The sequence below is a fragment of the Oryctolagus cuniculus genome, chromosome 14 (assembly GCF_964237555.1).
Source record: "Oryctolagus cuniculus chromosome 14, mOryCun1.1, whole genome shotgun sequence".
NCBI lineage: Eukaryota > Metazoa > Chordata > Mammalia > Lagomorpha > Leporidae > Oryctolagus > Oryctolagus cuniculus.
Window position 1 is genome coordinate 38,143,524 of NC_091445.1, and position 21,075 is coordinate 38,164,598.

Genomic DNA, 21,075 nt, shown 5'->3' on the forward strand with positions numbered 1-21,075 from the left:
TGCAGGGGCCCAAGGATGTGGGTGCAGGGGCCCAAGGATGTGGGCCATCTTCTACTGCTTTCCCAGGCCATAGCAGAGTGCTGGATCAGAAGTGGAGCAGCCGGGACTTGAACTGGCACCCATATGGGATGCCAGCACTGTAGGCGGAGGCTTTACCCACTATATCACAGCATCGGCCCCTAAAATACATACTCTTTAGTCGACTCTTGATTATATATGTATGTATTTTGGAAGAAAGGAACTTCACATATTAAACCAATATACAAACATTTATATGTTAGGATTATACAGCTGGAGGTTACAAATCCAGTAACAGGAAGGTCTGAAATGAGAAGCATGAACTAGAACATTCCTGAGATTTCTTAAGTTATGAAATTAATTTAAATTATCAAATTCAATAGTTCAATATGTGGCTAGGCACTGAATGAACTTGACTCAAAATCATTCGAGATGTTTATATTTGCCAGATTTGGAAAATGATAATTTTATCTGAAATTATAATCTTCCCCTGGCTGCTGAGCAACTTAAACCCCACTAGAATCACTGGAGGGGAATGTGTATATTCTGTTTTACAAATAAAAATTGCCTGTTGTGTATTTGATCAGCAAGTATCAACACTAAAACACATGCCTGTTGCCCTAGAAAGTAAGGTTAAAATAAAACCAGAGCTCTGAACACAGCCCTTTTTCTTTTTATGTCTCATCCTTTTATTTCTTTACTGGCACAAGTCTCTCCACCAAATTCCTACATTAAATCTGAAGTCCCACTCCACTCTTGGTTCCAGGCTTACCGTCCACACTAAAACAGGACTCTGAGTCATCTCCCACCTTTCAGTTCTCCTACTGTTTGAATCTTCACTCATGCAGGTAGGGATGTCAGGCCAAGGAAAGGATGGTCCTGGGGATATGACACTGATGCTGGGACTCAAAGCCACAGCCTTGTCTGGGGATAACAAGCCCATGGGGCTGAAGACAAACTGCCTCCAACCTAAGTGATCTTAAATCATTTATGCCAGGAAGAGTCAAATAACAGAAAAAAAGGGCAGGACATCAAAGATCTAGCACCCTAGTCTCAGTTCGCTGCACTTAAGCAGAGCTAATGGACAATCCTGTACAAATCACTAATATTCCTGTATTTCCTCACCTATAAAGCAGTTAGAGCCCAGGTTTCCTTCAGCTTCTAGACATGAAACAGTTGACTATAAATAATGAATCTACACTACACAAACCAACCCAGTCTTCTTTCTTTATACTTGCTGTTCAACTTCTTCAAGCTCCTCCTAGCCGCCAGGGAAACTTCAAGTCCATTGTTGAAGGCAGTTCAGGGACTACTGAGTTACCTGAGTGACAGCTACAAGTTACTTGATTCCTTTGGCAAAAACTTGGCCTCCAGTTAAAGGGCACAATAGTGTCAGCTTTAATCACTTATCACAGAAGTCCCGTTCAGTACTAAGAACAACTTTAGGTTGAAAATGTTACAGACAAGTTTTCACCAGACCTTGGTTTTCTATCTTTACTCATTACCCCTCAACACAGTGTGACCAAAAAACATTATGAACCCAAAATCCAATGGAGCAATCGAATTCCCATTCTGGAACACCTACAGTTTCAATGGTTCAGTCTTTAATGCTCTTTTCCTCAATCAAGTCTCTCAACATTTTCTAATAAAGGTTGACAAGTGGCATTTTATGAGCTGAAACAACGTTTTGAAACACAGATTGTAACTCTTTAGACCATGTCCATATACTGACAACTCAATCCTGCCACAAAAGAATTAATCTAAGTCATTTATTCTATCTTCCTAGACAATCAGTACCAATAACTATGAAAACATATCATTTAGGTAATCTAATAACTTTTACGTATAAAGTTTAAATATTTTCACTTTTTTTCTTCTTTCTGTCCCTAATGCTTACCAGGGAGACCTGTGAAACTTACCTACCATTATGAAGATAGCTTTACTACAGGACTACAAATTTAAACATTTTCTTTTGATATGAGAATTGCCTCTACTCTATGTATGTGACTCATCTGTCCGCTTGAAATAAGGACTTTTAGATTTTTCCATGTACTACCTGGAGATACTATAATCATACAGCATTTAAGAATGCTCAACCTGTAGTTCCTCTGGTTCTGAGTTCTGGCTCCGCCACTTATTAGTCATGGAAAAAATAACTATGGTCTATAAAATGAGACAATTAACAGTATATATTATTCAAGGGGTTGTTTGAGGATAAAATTACAAAGTCTTATCTTCACACACACAAAAATACTCCTCTATTTAAAAAGACAGGACAACTAAATGTAAAATAAAACCCTTGACTGAATCATGTACTAGTGGGGAAAAAAAAATACTATAATCAATGATACTGAGACACCAGACAAAATTATAATATGGGCTGTAAGAGACTAAATTTCCTGAATTTACTAACTGTATGTGGTTTCACAAGAGGATATCCTGGCTCTTACAGTATACACATTAAAATGTTAAGGGTTAAGGGCAAAGATTTCTGCAGCCTACTTTGAAATGATCCAAACCAAAAAACAGAGGAGGGGGGAAGCAACAATTACAGCAAATGTGAAAAATGGTGAAGACAGGTAAAATGTATATGTGAGTTCCCTGAACTATTCTCGTAATTTGTCCATAAGCTTAAAAATAATTTTAAATGTCATCTTAACAAACTAGTGTTTGTTCTGTTCATTGCTACTCAACTTCTCCATTCCTCTGCATTCACAGAAACATCTTTAAAGTTGTCCACAGTCACTGCATCCACTCTTTTGAGGCAGACATCCTTGTTGTCAATGCAGCCAGGCCACTTGGCCTCATCTTAACCTTTTCACAGAGCTCAACACAGGTGACCCTTCGTTCACCTCTTGGTTGTGGCACCACCTCTCCCTGGTTTTCCTTTTATCTCACTGGCTTCTCCTTGTCAGGCTCCTTTGCTGGCTCCCCTACCCCTAAATACCAGAAGACTCCTTCTTTTCTTTATCCACTAAATGCCAGACTCGAGACTCCAACTTCTTACAGGCACATCCCTTCGCTGAAAAGCATTTCACACTTTGCTGGCTAAAACCAAAGTCTTGATTCCCTTCTTTATGCCACTCAGATATGCTCCAATAGTCCCCACCCAGTTGTTCAGGCCAAAATACTAAGAGGTCACCTTGACTTCTCTCATATCCCACATCCAAGCCATCAGTCAGTGATGTCAAAATACCCTCAAAATATAATCTGTCTCCGACCCCTCTCCCCCTGCACTCCCTTTCCTTGTTCAGATACCATGCTCCTCAAGAACATGGTCTACTACAATAGATTTCCCTGTTTCTTCTTTTGCTCCTATTCTCAGACAAGGCAGCAAAAATCTCATTAAACCTGCAATTAATCATACATGTGAGCTTTGGGAGAAAACATACATTCAGACCACACCAGGAGCCATGGAGAAGTGACAGGAACAGTCATCATTTGTAAAAGGCTTACTCTGTCTACCGTATTAAGAAAATACAGTTGGGAGAGGCTACGGCAGAGGAGGAAGACAGTGATAACCTGTTTCAGTAACTCAACAGAATATGACGGTAGTGGCTTACCACAGGGTGGTGGTAGTGAGTGGGAGGTATGACAGGATTTGGGCTGTATTCAGATGATACAGAAAATACACTGTCCTGAAAGAACAGATTTGAAGAGTAAAAGAAGTCATCTAATCAAGAATAACTCCAGGATTTCGGCCTGAGCCACAGAAGGATGGAGCTGTCAATAACAGAAGTGGGGAAGTCTACGGGTAGGGAGCCACTGAGGAGGAAATTTGGGAGTTTAGTTCTGGACATGTTGAGTTTGATGTCTATTATTTCACATTAATGAGTTAGAGTATGTGATTGGCATTAGAGAAAGAAGCTAAAGATCTAAATTTGGGCATTGCTGGCTTCAGAGGGTACTTAAAGCCCTAAGACTGAATGAGATTATAGAGTGTAAATAGAAAACAACAACAACAAAAAAAGGCTGGACCAGGGCTGTCACATTAAGAGGGCAATGAAAGGTGAGACCATGGAGAATTTCAAGGAGCCAGCACTGAGGTAGGAGATAAACAGAAGTGGGTGTCCCGGAAGGCAAAGAAGAAAGTGTTTTAAGGTGAAGAGGAGCAAACAGCTGTGTCAAGTGGTCCTGACAGGTCAAGTACAATGAAGAGAGTTAATGGATATGGAGGCTACTGAAAAGCCACAGCCTAACAGTAGTGCAGACAAAGGCCTGACTGTTAGAGTCCTGGATGGGGAAACATGGCAGTACAAGTATAGACACCTCTTTAAAAGCATACTGCTGCAAATGGAAACAAAAAGCTGGGGAAAAAGTGGAGAGGAAGCAGGCCAACTTTTCTTCACCCCCTTAAGACATGAGAAATACAGTCGGTTCTCCGTATCCATTTCTACAACCAACTGCAAACTGAAAATATTAGGGGCAAAAATTGCACCCATAGGGGCCGACGCTGTGGCGCAGCGGCCTGCAGTGCTGGCATCCCATATGCACACCGGTTCAAGTCCTGGCTGCTCATCTTCCGATCCAGCTCTCTGCTATGGCCTGGGAAGGCAGTGAAAACTGGCCCAAATCCTTGGGCCCCTGCACCTGCGTGGGAGACCTGGAAGACGCTCCTGGCTCCTGATTGGCCCAGCTCCAACCATTGTGACCATTTGGGGAGTGAACCAGCAGATGGAAGATTCTCTCTCTCTGCCTCTCCTTCTCTCTGTGTAATTCTGACATTCAAATAAATAAATAAACCTTAAAAAAATGCACCTATACTGAACATGAATAGACGTTTTTCCTTGTAATTTCCTAAATACAGCATAACTATTTGTATAGCATTTTCTTTATACTAGGTATTGTAAGTAATCCAGGGAAGATTTAAACATGTGGGAGGATTATAAGGTACATGCAAATATTATGTAATTTTATCTGAGGGACAGGAGCACCCAGAGATTTTGGTAACTTGGCAGGGAGGGGTTCTAGAACCAATACCCAGGGATACTGAAGGACAACTGTACATGATCCAAAAGAGAGAACAAGATTAATAATGTGGAGAGACAGAAGTAGAAGCAATCTCCTAGAGTAGATGAGAGACGGGACATAACAGAAAAGCACACAGAACATGACTAATTAATCTAAGATAAGCAGCAGGAGACAGCACGTACTGACACAGATGCTGGTAGGTACATGGGCCAGTGGGAGCTTCAATTTTCTTGGCAAAGTTATGAACTGAAAGTGAAGATGGGAAAATGGATATGGGTGGTTTGAGGAAAAGAAGGTAAGAAATAATCATTTATAAGAGCAGGAGAATGAGCAGACTAGGAAAATACAATGTAACCATCAGGCAGCATTAAAGCTCCACTTGAGGTTCATGGTCATATGCAGTTGTGTGCTTTTTTCTGGCTACATTCGCTTATATACAGGAAAAAGCAGAGTTGGTTTAATCAGGACTCAGGCTCTGCCAAACAAGCACAAGCAAGGAAGAAGATCCAAAGAAGTGGTTAAAATGATTAACCATAGAATTTAAGCAGAATGGAAGGCAGGGAAAACATCAAGGGAGCAAGTGGCAGGGGAACAGTAACTGATGAATGGATTAGAAATTCCGCTGGGGTCAGAAAATGGCTGGGGTTGAGTCACCAGGAGTGAACGGCAAAAACTGGAAACAGGGGTCACAGAGTAAGCACAGGGAATGGGAGGGGTGGCTGAGGGAGGGTAGAGGGGAAGAGGGGTCTAGGAAATGAGTGATCAAGGTACTGGAAGCTCAGCCATTTTCATTCTTGTCAATTTCAATACAAAGCAAGGTGGTATGGGAGATAGGTATGTGAGCCTTTATGACAGAACCCCAAACTGAGGATTTTTAACAAAAAGAATAATAATCTGAAAGCACAAAAGAGACTCATGGCACACCCTTTTCCCACCTCAATAAACACTAGCAAGGAGAGCAATGAGAAAATAAACAAAAAAAATCAAAACAAACCATGCACAACTGTACAGTCAGGTTTCCATTAAAGCAAGAAAGGAAAAAGGAATGTTTAAAACAGGTTCAGATTGGATTTTGTGAAAGATGGACAGTAAATTCCAGAGGGCACAGTTGGAGGATATGAAGAGTTGGGGACAGTTAAACAAAACAGAGAGAGTGAGCAGACTCTTTTATGAATGGAGTGCAAGAGATAAAAGGTGACCTGGGCAACTGGAGCCTCTGTGGTTACCCCATGTGCTTCTCCAACAAATGGAAACAGCTGGGTCAAAGTGGTTTGACCTTAAAACTGGAATGTGTGTACTCACTGAGTCAATGTATGAGTTTCCCTACAATCCTGTCAATACATACTGGCAAACCCTTTTCACTTCTGCCAGTGTGACAGGTTTAAAAAAAATCCTCTGCTTCACTTCGCATTTTCTGCTGGTGAGGTAGAGCATTTTTTTATGTTTACTGGCTAGCAACATTTCCTCTTCTGTGAATGTGCCCATTTTAAAAAGGAAATCTTCCCTGTTCTTATTGATTTACAGTAGTTAAAATCTATTTCATTCTGCTCTTAATTCATACAAATCAATGTTGTAAACTCCTTGTTTCAAATCTTTCAATGACGCAAGCTCCAGCCACAAATGGCTCAGGTTACCTCTTCCTTACTCCATGTAAGAGGCTGTCTAACTCAGGCCCCAGGTCCAATCTGGCCACACTCTTAGCTTCCTCACTGTTGGTCTGCTTTTGCACCACATGATAGGCTTGGTTTGGTCTACAAAGCAGGAAAATATTATATGGCCCTTTACAGAAAAGGTTTGTGGACCCCTACACTATTCTCCCCTGGGATCCTTGAACTGCTTAAGAGTTCCAAGAACACTGTGGGTCTTTAACTTGGTTGGCACTCTCACAGGAATGCGGTCCCCACTGCCCAAAATGCCCTGGCTGTTCCCATTCTCTTCAAGGAATCTCGTACCAATCCTCCTGGTGCCTGCAATGATTTAATCTCACAAATGCTGTTAACCACATTTATTGTATTCACTTGTTTACCACCACCCCCCCATTTGTAAAGGACAAGGGATAACACAGCACAATAAATGGCAGAGTCCTTTATGACTTGCCATTAAAAACAAACAAAACAACAAAAACCCAGGGCCAGCTGTGGTGAAACAGGTAAAGATGCTGCCTGCAGTGCTGGCATCCCTTATGGCACAGGTGTCACGCTGATCCAGCTCCCTGCTAATGGCCTGGGAAAAGCATGAAAAATGGTCCAATCACTTGGGCTCCTGCCATCCATGTGGGAGACCTGGAAAAATCTCCAGGCTCCTGGTTTTGGCCTGGCCCAGCCCTGGCCATTGTAGCCATTTGGGGAGTGAAACAGAAAATGGAAGATCATTCTGTCTCCCTCCCTCTCTCTGTAACTGTGATTTTCAAATAAATAAATAAATATTTTTTAAAAAAGAAAAAGAATTTAAAAACTATTTATTTATTTACTTTCATTTTTTTTAAATGGAGGGAAAGATAGAGACAGAGATCTTCCATTTGTTGGTTCACTCCTCAAACGCCTGCAATCCCAGCTGGGGCTGGACCAGGCCAAAACCCGAAGCCAGGAACTCAATCCAGGTCTCCCATGTGGGTGGCAGGGACTCAAGTACTTGAGCCATCAGCTGATGCCTCCGAGGATGCATTAGCAGGAGGTGGGATCAGAAGCTAAGTGGGACTCAAATCTAAGATTCCAAGATGGGACACGGATGTTCCAAGCAGTGCCAAACACCAGCCCCTTGCCATCTTCCTTATTGTTTTCAAATTGTTCCCTATTCTCCACCCAAAGTAAACTACTAACATTCAATTTAATTAAATATAATAAATTTAATTAAATATAAATCCTTTTTAAAAAAGGATTTATTTTATTTGAAAGGCAAAGTTACACAGTGCAAGGAAGAGACAGAGAGAGAGAGAGAGAGAGAGAAATATCTTCCTTCTACTTGTTCACAATGGCTGCACTGGAGTGGCTAGCCCAAAGCTAGGAGTCAGGAGCTTCTTTCAGGTCTCCTATGTGTGTGCAGGGACCCAAGCACCGGGCCACCTTCCACTGCCTTTCCCAAGTCATAAGCAGGCAGCTGGATCAGAAGTAGAGCAGCCGGGACTTGAACCGGTGCCTATATGGGATGCTGGTGTCCCAGGTGGCAGCTTTACCCACTGCACCACAACACCAGGCCCATAAACATGGTTTAATGGCAACATAATTAATCAATGGTCCTACAATTTTATGTTCATTTCTTTAAAATCTGGGGGCATAGCACCTATTCCTAACCATTTATTTAGTACATCCATGATTTGCTAAAACACTTTTCTTCCCTGAACCCTTCCTTAGTAAAGACAAAAATAATGAATCTTGTCCTTTCTGGAATCAACCTTATAATCTATGCTAGGAATTTATGCACCAAGGACTATGGGACTTCATTGGTAACTATTCCACTAGTGCGTGAGTCAATTGCAAAATGCAACTCAAATGTATTTTTTTGCTTTGATTTTCAGTATAAAAATTATCCTTCTACACCTTGTGGGTAATTTTACTTTACCTGGAACATCTTTTTTTTTCTTTTTTGCTTATCTCCCCATTAGGACTTCTGCTTACTTTATCAGGGGTTTACTATGTGTATTTTTTAACACAATTATTTAATGGGCATTTTTATGTCTCTTAGCCTCCATATTTATCAAATTTGATGGATTGCTTTGATTTTCTTCCCCCATTTGCTGAGATTGTTACAAAGAATGTTGTACCACAAACATTTGCTGCATTTAGAACTTAGTTCTATATATTACGAATTATGTATTATGAAGGTAAGCATTTTTTTCCTTTTCTAAAATATATGTGGAAAGTTAAGCCTCATCTGGTTTAACTTTACAACTTATACATTCATTATTTCCAACTTAGTTTAATTATCTTAATAATGTGATCTATGATCCATAGTTAATTATTAACAGTTAACAATCTGAATATATATATTACTCAAAAGTGTACAAATAAAAAAAACACAAGGGGCCAGCACTGTGGCACAGTGGGTTAAGCTGCTGTTTGTGACACCATCATCTCATATCAATGTGCCAGGAAACGCAGCGGAGGACGGCCCAAGTAGTTGGCCCTCTGCCACCCATACGGAAGACCTGCATGGAGTTCCTGGCTCCTGACTTTGGCCTTGGGTAGCCCTGACTGCTATGGAACCAGCAGGTGGAAGATCTCTGTCTCTCCCTCTCTCACACTGCCTTTCAAATAAATCAATCTTAAAAAAAAGAAAGAAAGAAAGAAAGCGAGCGAGCATGAGCTTTGTAATCAAGCAGATCTTGATTTAGATTCAAGCTTAAACACAGAGCCCTTGGGCAAAGTACTTATCTACACTTCCTTCTCCTATCAGTAACAAGGAAATAACTTCCATGTATAACACAGGGTTAAGATAACAAATGAGAATACTGTAACTAAAAATAACAATGTATGCTAAATGCCTCCAAATACACCTAGGCTCATTACAAGGAAAACATGTTAATTCACTCTCTCTTCCCTCCTATCTCAAGCAATAGGGGCAATAAATAGGGTTGTCTCAATTAATGTAAAGATCATCATTACATTTTCTTAAGTAAAAGCAATTTGGCAATACTGGAACATGAGCTTTGGATGTTCACATATTTTCACTTTGGGGACACTATTTTATGGAAATAATCTAAATCAGTATTATTGTTTCATGCATAAATAAGTTCACTAAAGGGGACCACATGGTGGCACAGGGGGTTAAGCTGCTACCTGCAACGCTGAATCCCAAATGTGCAGCGATTCAAGTCCTGGCCACTCTAGTTCCAATCCAGCTCCCTGCTAATGCACATGGGAAAGCAGAAGATGGCCCAAGTGCCTGGGCTCCTGCACCCCTGTGGGAGACCCAGATGAAGCTCTTGGCTGTAGCCTGTCCCAGCCCTGGGTGTTGGGGTGATTTGGGATGGAAGACCTCTGCTCTTCCCACCACCAGGTAACTCTATCTTTCAAATAAACAAATAAATCTTTTTTTAAAAAAAGTTCACTACAGTGTTTCTTACAACTGCACAAAACATTTAATTTGAGATATTCATATGAACAGTATACAGTTGTTTAAAAATACTAGTAATTTAATAGCATTGAAAAATGCTTAGGTCCTAGATGAAAAAGAATACAAATTTATTCACATAGTAAAGTTTCAACTGTAATAAACTGAAAAAATACTGGAAGGAAACACACCAAAGAGATTATAGTAGCTATTACACAGTCTTGCTCTTGATGATTTTTATTATTTTATGGGGGTGGATGCTTGGTGCTGCAGTTAAGGTGCTGTTTAGGATGCCTGCATCTCATATCAGAGTGACTGGGTGCTGGTCTCAGCTTCCTCGGCAGTCGGTGATGGTTCAAGTAGTTGGGTCCCTGCCATCCATATGGGAGATGCAAACTGAGATCCCAGCTCCTGGTTTGGGCCCGGCCTAGCCTCAGCCACCATAGACATATTGGGGGGGGGGGGGGGGATATGAAACAGCGCTGGAAGATCTGTGTCTGTCTCTGTCTCTCAAAGAAAATTAAAAAAAAAAAAATTTAAAGATGTACTTGAAAAGCAGAGCACCAGAGAGAGGAGGAGACAGAGAAAGAGGATGAGAGAGATCTTCCATCCACTGATTCACTCCCCAAATGGCTGCAACATCTGGGGCTGGACCAGGCAGAAGTCAAGAGCTGGGAACTCGATCTGGTCTCCCACATGGGAGCAGAGGCCCAAGCATCTGGGCCATGTTCCGCTGCTTTCCAAGCCCGTTAGTGGGGAGCTGCACTGGATGCAGAGCGGCTGGGACGCAAGTGACACACCCATATGGGGTGCTGGTGTTGCGAGCAGCAGCTGACCTCACTGTGCCACATGTTGGCCCCCTCTTTTTATTTTTATTTAATTTTTAAATTGAGGCACAGTGAGATTAAATGACTTGCCCAGGGTCACACAGAAAATTACTCAAAGTGTCTAACCTTGAACCCAAGCAGTCTGGTTTCAGAGCCCCTGTTCCTAACCTCCACACTACACTGAAACATTCTGCTTAGTTATAAAAACTTAACCATTAAAAATGCAAATAATAATCCAAATCTTGCAATCTTTACCAGTTTCTTCTTTCAGTATTCAAATATTTGCTCTGCCATTGAGTGAGTGCCTTTTTGAAAAAAAATATAGCTACCATTCTTGTAGGGGTTCTATCTATTCCAGGAAATTCCAAGACAAATCTGCATTCCCATTTCCTGTTTCAGTATCTCATTTTGCCACTGAGACTCTGGAACTCTTAACCGTCTGACACTGCACCAACCACCAGTACTGCAAAGAATCCTACCTAGGACGGAGGTCTTGGGGCAACTTCTCCTGCACTAAACCCACCAGAAGACCATCAGTTACCATGTGAAGTTCAGCCCTTCCACAACACAGACAATCCCCTCACCTGCCAACACTCAGTAGCAGAACAGGACCACCTAAGATCCTCAAACTCCAGGGAAATGTCACTGTTTTTGATCCTTCTTTTTTGAAGATGACACTGTTCCCCACTGTTTTTGAAAACCTCAATCACTCTGATTCAGCTTTCTCACCCTTTTGCTGGTAAACCAAACTGTTTTTGAAGGAACCAGATCTTTTTTGGCACTAACATGCACTCAAATATCAATCGCAGGAAGAAATATTCATAATTTATGCACTGGCAAACAAAAATAACATCCACTTACTGCTGTGCTCTTCCCTGAGGTTTATTTTTGCTAAATTTATTTCATTACACATGTTACTTGCTTTAGCTTCCTTTAGAACCAGATTTCTTAAAATGTTTGAGGAATCCAACATGATGAAAATGCAAGAAATCCTTCTAAACATAGGACATTTGCATTTCAATGCGGTTCATTTTCAGCACTTAGAAAAACAGTTCCTGTGATGGTCTTAATGTTACATAAGTGAAAAACCACAGTCACAAAAATAACAAATGCAGTAACAAGTGCTGATACTGAGAAAATTTACAACCAGAATCCTCACACTTTTACAAAAATCTTATTCAAGGTACATACTAGTAATATAAACCACTGGGGAGTACAGGTGGAAAAACACACAAGAAAAGGTTTTCCCAGATATCTCACGGGGAGGAATTTAACAGCTCCTGAGTAGGATGAAGATGTAAACACACGAAGGCCAATGCCGGGACTTTTAGGAAAAAGAAAATGGAGCACTTCATTGGGTTCCCATTACATTACATGAAGTGAAAAGACCAGACGGCCAAACCACTATGCCTTTATGCTTTTTGTATGCCAGGAAGTAAAAAGAAATCGGCACCTTCAAACCAATACTTACTTTGTTTCTGCAATCCCAAGTTTTCAACTTGGAGCAGCCATTCTTTAGGAACGACTAGGGTGCAGGGTAAGGTCAAAGTGCAAAACAGAATCCTTTCCCGCAAATCGGATCCTTCCCTGTTTCACACTAAATATAAGCTCTTCACCACTCTGACTTGAAAGCTTTGATTTAACAGGGGAAATCTAAAATCCAGCTGGAACTCTGGGCGGTCAGCACAGCCATTTTACAACATTACACTTCCAAATACCCACCACAACATATGTCTCACGCTTAAAATGTATATTTTCTTTAGGATTAAAAAAAAAAATTAAGAACCTGTCCAAGAAGGGCTCTTACTAAGCTTCTTAATACAACTGTCAAAATCAATTTGTGGATAGTTTCCAACTTCAAACTCCGACATTTCTATCTGCTTATGGACCAAACTGGTTAAACGTGATTAGGATAAGGGACTGAAGCCGTAAGCAATTTTTGCACAATCCAGTTAATTTAAAGGAAGGAAGCCGTCCGCAAAAGTTTGATGGCGGCGGCTGGTGCCTCCCCGGCAGCTGTCCCCAGCTGCGTGGACGGGTGGGACGCACAAGTGCAAAAGGCGCAAATCCCGTTCGGGCACAGACACGATGTCAACAAGTCGGGAGGCCCCCGGGGGCGCCCCGGAAAGGAGCCGCGGACCCGGGACGCCGCGCAGGGGCGCCGCGGCGGGACAAAGGCCGGCCCACGCCCGGCAGCGCCCGGCTGCGCCGAGAACCGGCGGGAAGCGGCCTTTCGGGGGGCCGCCGGCCGCACCCACGAGCCCTCAGACGCCGCAGCTCCACAGGCAGGGGCAAACGCCGCCCTCCCCTTCCCGCCGCCCCCGACGGGCTCCAGGCCCCGACCTCGGACGCCCCAGGGAGCCGCCCGGCCGCTACCCGGGTCCGCAGGACGCCTGGGCGGGCAGCTGTTGGGCTTAGAACCGCGCCGCCGCCGGGCTCCAAACCGCCGGGCGGGCACCGGGGGGACGGGGGAGCCCGGCGCCCCTCTTCACGCCGCGGCGGGCGGCTTCGGAACTCCGTGCCTGGGCTCCCGCCTCTCTCGCCTCGGGCCGCGAATCCTTAACGCCACCTACCCGGTCCCACACCATCCCAGAGGCCTCCGGCGCTCGGGCCTTCTGCCGAAGCGGCGCTGCCTCCCGTCCGGGGCCTGAAATGGCTGCGGAACAAAGAGAATCTGGGCTCGGGCGAGCGCCGGTCCGATTGGCCGGGGGGCGGGGCCCGCCGCGGGAACGTTCGGCGGCGGTCGCCTTGGCAACGGCGGCGGGGCTGGGAAGCCGGCGGCCGGGGCCGGCGGGGCCCGCGGGGCCTGAGCCTTCAGAGCGGGCTCGGCCGCCGGGGCCGCAGATGCTTGCGCCGCCGGCGGCTCGCGGGCGCAGCCGCTGCCCGAGGGTGCGGTGGGGCGGCGGCGAGCGCTAATGGCCGGCCCGTGTGGTGGCCTCGAGGCCGTGCCGAGCCGTCCGCGGCGTGGCCGCGGCGCGCTGAGGGGCCGGGTGCCACAGTGGACGCAGACGTGGCTCCGCGAGGTAGACGAGGGCGGACGGCTGCCTCTTGGTGCGAGCTAGGCCTCGGAGGTACGGCGGCCCCGCACTGTCGGGTCGAAATGAATATGCCTTAGCGAAGGAAGCGGAGCGTCTCCAAGTGTGTGTTTTACATGAAACGGTAGGGGCTTGCTGCTAGGAATACCAAGCCCTTCTTCTGCCCTTCACCAGCCATTAGGAGCTGTTAAAATGTCCTCTATTTTCTGAGCAGAAAACAATTCAAAATGGGAGAGGCAGACATTTTCATACCCGGTTTTCATCCTGGTAAGGAACGCGTGATATCAGCCCCCCCCCCCCATTATCCTCATACATAAACTTACTATATGGGAATATTTTTAAATGTGCACGGCTAGGTGATCCTTATTGCCTAAGACGATGATGCCAGAGATAACAGTCCTTGTATGATCAATGTGTGTAAAACTGCCAGCGGTTTCTGCTCTTCTGGAAAGTTCTGTACGTGTTTCAAAAATACGTCGCATTGTTTGCCTTCCAGACATGTTCCGGACGAAATTACAGCACCTAACACTGGAAAAGGTTTTTTAAATTTTTGCTAAGACAGCATATTTGTTTATAAACCTGTTAAGAATATTCCTTTTACAGGAATAACTAGTTTAACTTGAATTTTGAGTCTAAAAGGACCATTTTATCATTTGGACTTGAATAGGAGAGAATATTTTAAATAACTAAAATACTGCTATAATTTCAGTGTTGTCTAATGTTCATTTGATTGCAATTGCCTACTGCAAACGCCCCCAAATAGGAACAGGTTATTTTAAAAAAATAATTGAAGATAAGCCTTCCTAAGTGGTTAGTCTTATCTACAAGAAAATTTACTCCGAACAAGTGTATTTGCCCAAATAAGAACCAGGAAATTTCTGCATTTAAGGGGGATATGAATCTGCATGTTCAAGGATGTGTGTTATCTGCCTTTTACTTTGCTAACGAAAGAAGGAATATTTTTTAAAATCTAAAGGATTAGCAAATGACATGCAATAACAGATGTAAACCAGTGACTAAACAATTAATGAGAAATTCATCCAATTAATAGCTTGGAAATAATTGAAATGAACTGAAGAAAAAGCACAGTGTTATTTAGTGTTTGTAAGAGGATTTATTAGCCTAAATTATCATTAGCCAAAATCTTTCGAAAAAAAAAAAACACAAAATCTTGATTACCAGATGTTGTAAAATTGAGATCAGGCCAATTGACTATTTTATAAAATTAGAATGAAAATATTGGTTCTGTGTTGAATATAGATGCTTACACATGTAGCCTTTTTGTCTTATAGTTTAAATTAAAAGTCTGTGCTTTAAACAGTAAATCTTATCATCAAAGATTTATTTACATGTGTCTGTTATTTTTCTTTCCATTATTTGTTTTGTCTTTGCACAGTGTGTGCCTATAAGAGCAGCTATCCAGTATTATTTTCATTTTATTTCTATAACCAATACAGCAGTGCTCATGTGGTTAAAAAACTGTTGGTACTTTAAAATGACATATACTGAAATTAAAAATAATACATTTTGTTTTTAAACTTTTATAGATATATTATAAATTTCTGTTTTTTCTTAGTATATACTTTCTTGGTATATCTTTAAATATACTAAGAAAAAAAATGACCAAGACCAAAGTCAAAGACTGTTAGAAATTACAAAAGAAACCGTACCTATAAGCCTTCAGCTGGGAGAGAGAAAATGCACACTTTTGCAAATGTAGCCTTGTCTAGACAAATGTGAAACTCGGGGCAGAAGCCTGGTGCAGATGCTGGCTTTACCACTTGGGGATCCTTTCAGTTCAGTCTTTCTGAGCATCACTTTTTCATCTTAATCAGGAGTAGATGAAGTGGAGTACTCAAAGAGCTCATTAGCAGAGTGCTGGGCAGATAGTTAAAGGGCAATAAATGAAAGTATTGCTAGACATTTATGTGGATAAAACAACATGTTTGAGAAGGAGGAATGGTTATTTTAAAAATGGGCATGAAAGTGCAAAAATTGTTAAAGAAGAGTCTTCAATTGGCAGTGATTGGTAACATACTCTCATTAAGACAAGTGAAGTGATTTTTAAAACAGAAACAGATTTCCAAAATAGAATACTTCTGAGAAATACTGTTTCCATTTACACTTCTGGAAAGGCACGTAAATTCTCATTCTATTATTTAAGGAATATATTCAGATTGACATTAAAGAAAAAAAATTTAAGAACTCATTTATAAGAATTAACATCGGGGTAGAATTTTCATGCCTTAAAACCCTGCTTGGAATCCCTGCATCCTGTATCAGGGATCAGCGGGCCTCTGTTTGAGTCCCAGCTCCACTTCTGATTCCAGCTTCCTGCTAACGTGCACCCTGGAAGGTAGAATGTGATGGATCAGTCCTTGGGACCCTGACACTCATATGGGAGACCCAGAATGAGTTTCTGACTCCTGATTTCAGCCTAGGCCAACTCCATCTGTTACTGCAATTTGGATAGTGAACCAGTAGGTGGAAGATCTCTGTGTTTCTTTCTGTCACTCTCCCTTTCAAATAAATAAAAATAAATAAAACTTTTTGAAAAATAGAATTTAATTCAAATGTCGATAGAGAACAATTATAGTAAATATTCAGAAATGTGAAAATAATATGTGGAAATTTGCCATTTAAAGAAACCAGTATATACAGTTTGAGTTATTGAAAAAATTAAGGAGTAATTATTGACTGGAAAGGATTAACTTCCAAAGTTCCTGTAACTATTTATTTATTTATTTTTTATTTTTTAACAGGCAGAGTGGACAGTGAGAGAGAGAGACAGAGAGAAAGGTCTTTCTTTGCCGTTGGTTCACCCTCCAATGGCCGGCGCACCGGGCTGATCCGATGGCAGGAGCCAGGAGCCAGGTGCTTTTCCTGGTCTCCCATGGGGTGCAGGGCCATCCTCCACTGCACTCCCTGGCCACAGCAGAGAGCTGGCCTGGACAAGGGGCAACCGGGACAGAATCCGGCGCCCCGACCGGGACTAGAACCCGGTGTGCCGGCGCCGCTAGGCGGAGGATTAGCCTAGTGAGCCGCGGCGCCGGCCCAAGTTCCTGTAACTATTAATACCCTCACTAGAGGTACTGATTAAAATATGATTCTATTTATGATAGGGTCTGCTCAGATGTCTACTTCTGAGAAGATGGAGTAGACGTATTTTCCCCTTTCTTCACACTAAATGCAACAAAAAGTCCTGAGCATTACACATAAGACAAACGGAGGGAGACTCCAGAAGGTGCAGGGGAGACTGTCCGGCTGCAGACCTGGGGAGCCAGGGAGTAACCGATGGTTCATTGCCATGGAAGAAGTAAGCAACCTGGGAATACGCAGCACACAGACCAAACAAGCTCCGCCACGACACTAGTCTGTCTGGCTGAAGGAGTAGGACGGGGCCAACATGGGAGACAGAAAACTTTTAGACAGTAATCGCTGACACTAGCCAAAAACCACAGGAGAGAAAAGTGATCTCACTCCACTCACGTCAGCAAAGGCCTAGTGGAGAGGCTAGATTCCACCTGTGCCAGCTGTGTAACAGTGTTCCCCCGCCTCTCCTTCTCAGAGTGCTGTTGGAGAGGGTCAAGTTGGCAGCCAGGACTTTCCTCACAGTCAGGCAGTAAAGAGGAGCCTCCTCTCCCAGGTGCAGTGAAGGCCTGGAACTCATGAGGTGGTGCCCATTCCCTACTCCCATCCCTATTTCCCATGCCAGCACTGTGTCTGAGAAAACCAGCCACTAGAGAGGGCTTAAGTAAAATATCAAATCTCATAGCGTAGTAGCCCATTGTAGTCCAGATTTCAATTGAAAATCACTCAACAAGAACCAGAAAGATCTCATAACTGCATGAAAAAAAACCACTAATAGATGACAAAACTGCAAATCCAGAGAAATTAGAATTACTTGACAAACATTTTAAAGCAGATATAAAAATGCATCAGTGGGCACTACAGAAACACTTGAAACAAATGAGAAAATAGTCTCCCCGAAGAAATAGATGTATAAAGAAAAAATGATGGCCGGCGCCGCGGCTCACTAGGCTAATCCTCCGCCTGCGGCGCCGGCACACCGGGTTCTGGTCCCGGTCGGGGCGCTGGATTCTGTCCCGGTTGCCCCTCTTCCAGGCCAGCTCTCTGCTGTGGCCAGGGAGTGCAGTGGAGGATGGCCCAGGTGCTTGGGCCCTGCACCCCATGGGAGACCAGGAAAAGCACCTGGCTCCTGGCTCCTGCCATCGGATCAGCGTGGTGCGCCAGCCGCAGCGCGCCGGCCATGGCGGCCATTGGAGGGTGAACCAACGGCAAAAGAAGACCTTTCTCTCTGTCTCTCTCTCTCACTGTCCACTCTGCCTGTCAAAAAAAAAAAAAAAAAAAAGAAAAAATGAGTGGAAATGTTAGAACTGAAAAATACAATAATGTAAATAAAAATGCAACAGATGGGTTTTTAATAACAGAATGGAGGGAGCAGAGGAAAGAATCAGGGAAGTTGACAGTAGAACAGTAGAAATCACCCAATCTAACAAAAAGAAATAGAAGCAAAATGAACAGGGTCTCACAGAACTGCGTAATTATACTGAAAGTTCTAACATTTAAATCATTGGAGTCTTGGAGAAAAGAAAAAGGTTAGGACTAAAAAATACTCAGAGAAATAATAACTGAAAACTTCTGAAATTTGCAAGAAAAATGAGAAAAAGATACTCTTCAACAAGTAATGCTGTGACGACTGGGAATCCACATGTACAGGAATGAAGTTGGATCCCTGCCTAACACCATATACATAAATAACTCACAGTGAATCATATAACTAAATATAAGAGCTAAAACTTCAAAATTCTTAGGAGAAAATATGGCAGTAACTTTTCTAAAATTAATTGTATTTATTTGAGAGGCAGAGTTGTAGAGAAGGAGAGATCGGCCTCCTATCAGCTGGTTCACTCTTCAAATGGCTGCTACAGCAAAATCTAGGCCAGGCCTAAGCCAGGAGTCAGGAACTTCATTCAGGTCTCCCACAGGAGCAGCAAGGGCCTAGGTACTTGGGCCGTCTTCTGCTGTCATCCCAGGCACATTAATAGGGAGCTGGATCAGAAGTGGAGCAGCTGGGCCTTGAACCAGCACTCATATGAGATGCCAACATCTCAATTAGCAGCTTAACCTCCTGTGCCACAGTGCCAGTCCCTGGAAGAAAATTTTTGTGATGTTGTTAGGAAAAGACTTCTGGCCAGCCGCCATGGCTCACTTGGCTAATCCTCTGCCTGCGGCGCCGGCACCCCGAGTTCTAGTCCCAGTTGGGGCGCCGGATTCTGTCCCGGTTGCCTCTCTTCCAGGCCAGCTCTCTGCTGTGGCCCGGGAGGGCAGTGGAGGATGGCCCAAGTGCTTGGGCCCTGCACCTGCATGGGAGACCAGGAAAAGCACCTGGCTCCGGGCTTCAGATCAGCGGGATGTGCCGGCCGTGGCGGCCATTGGAGGGTGAACCAACGACAAAAGGAAGACCTTTCTCTCTGTCTCTCTCTCTCTCACTGTCCACTCTGCCTGTCAAAAAAAAGGCACCATCAAAAAAGACAGTGGGCAGACCACCTACAGAATAGGAGATAATATCTTCAAACTGTGTATCTTTTACCCCTGAACTACCGTGTGACACCGACTAGGACAGCTGTGGTGGGAAGGACAGGTAAGTAGTGCAGGGGCACGGGGAGACCCTGGAACTCTATACACTGCTGGTGGGAGTGTAGAATGCAACAACTGCTTTATTTATTTATTTTTTTTAAAGATTTATTTATTTGAAAGGCAGAGTTACACAGAGAGAGATGGAGAGGGAGCAAGAGAGAGTTTTCCATCTGCTGATTCACTCCTCAATTAGCCACAAAGGCTGGAGCTATGCCAATCCGATGTCAGGATCCAGGAGTTTCTTCGGGTCTTCTCACGTGGGTGCAGAGGCTCAGTGACTTGGGCCATTTTCCACTGCTCTTCCAAGCCATAGCAGAAAGCTGGATCGAAAGTGTAGCAGCCAGGTCTCAAACTGGCACCCATAAGGGATGTCGGCACTGCAGGTGGCAGCTTTATCCACTACACCACAGTGCCGACCCCAACCACAGCTGCTTTAGAAAACAGCCTGGCATTTCCTCACAAAAAATCAAATATAGTCACCATATCACCTAGCAATTCCACTCCTGATAAAAACGAAAACATCTGTCTATGCAACAACTTATGATAACTACACTGTTCACAGTAATTTGTAATAACCAAAAACTAGAACAACCCAAGTGTCCCTCAATACTGCTTGCCATTAAAAAGAAACAAAATACCAGTACATGCTACAATATTAGTGAGCCTTGAATACATTATGCTAAGTAGAACAAGTCAATAACAAATACCACAGATGGTACGATTATATGAAATTTCTAGAATAGGCAACTATGCAGAGACAGAAAGTGTATTATTGATTTCCAAGAGCTGGGGGAGGAGAAATAGAATAAAATATTAGTAGGTGTAGAGTTGCTTTTTGAGGTAATGAAAATTTTCTAAAATTAGTTGAGGTTACATAATCCTGAAGTATACTACAAACCACTGAATGCAAACATTTTTTTAAAAGATTTATTTATTTATTTGAAAGTCAGAGTTAGAGGGAAGGAGAGGCAGAGAGAGAGAGAGAGAGAGAGCACGCTTCTATTAGCTGATTTATTCCCCAAATGGTCACAACGACTAGGGTTGGGCCAGGTGGAAGCCAGGATCCAAGAGCTTCTTCTGGGTCTCCCATGTGGGTGCAGGGGCCCAGGGACTTGGGCCTTCTGCTGCTGCTTTCCCTGGCACATTAGCAGGGAGCTGGATCAGAAGTAGAGCAGCCAGGACTCATACTGGTGCCCATATGGGAAGCCAGCACCGCAGGAGGTGGCTTAACCTGCTGCACCACAGTGCTGGCCCCTAAATGTAAACTTTAAAATAGTGAATTTTGTGGTCTAAAAATTATATCTGTGTAAAGCTATCATTAAAAAAAGACAAATGGAACATAAATGGAATAAACTCGAAGGCATCCATGTCATGACACATCATAGTTCACTTCTGAAACATAAATACAAGGGATAAAAACCTTTGAGGCCGGTGCTGCGGCTCAATAGGCTAATCCTCCGCCTGCGGCGCCGGTACCCCGGGTTCTAGTCCCGGTCGGGGCGCCGGATTCTGTC

The 21,075-nt window shown here is 43.4% G+C and overlaps 1 protein-coding gene and 1 long non-coding RNA gene across 3 annotated transcripts in view; one reads left to right on the plus strand and one right to left on the minus strand.

Annotated features, from left to right (window-relative positions):
• TNPO1 (transportin 1) overlaps positions 1 to 13,596 on the minus strand; it is a 91,822-nt gene extending 78,226 nt beyond the window's left edge. The window contains exon 1 of one of the 2 annotated variants that reach the window (XM_051833248.2): positions 13,439 to 13,596. In XM_051833248.2, the coding sequence (XP_051689208.1) occupies positions 13,439 to 13,453 (15 nt within the window). In that variant the 5' untranslated portion in view covers positions 13,454 to 13,596. The remainder of the gene's footprint in view (positions 1 to 13,438) is intronic. The other variant, XM_051833251.2, reaches the window with a different exon arrangement.
• Positions 13,597 to 13,637: 41 nt separating this feature from the next.
• Positions 13,638 to 21,075, plus strand: part of LOC138845165 (uncharacterized) — a 56,881-nt gene continuing 49,443 nt past the window's right edge. Inside the window, exon 1 of the long non-coding RNA XR_011381967.1 lies at positions 13,638 to 14,167. This is a non-coding gene — a long non-coding RNA (uncharacterized lncRNA). The remainder of the gene's footprint in view (positions 14,168 to 21,075) is intronic.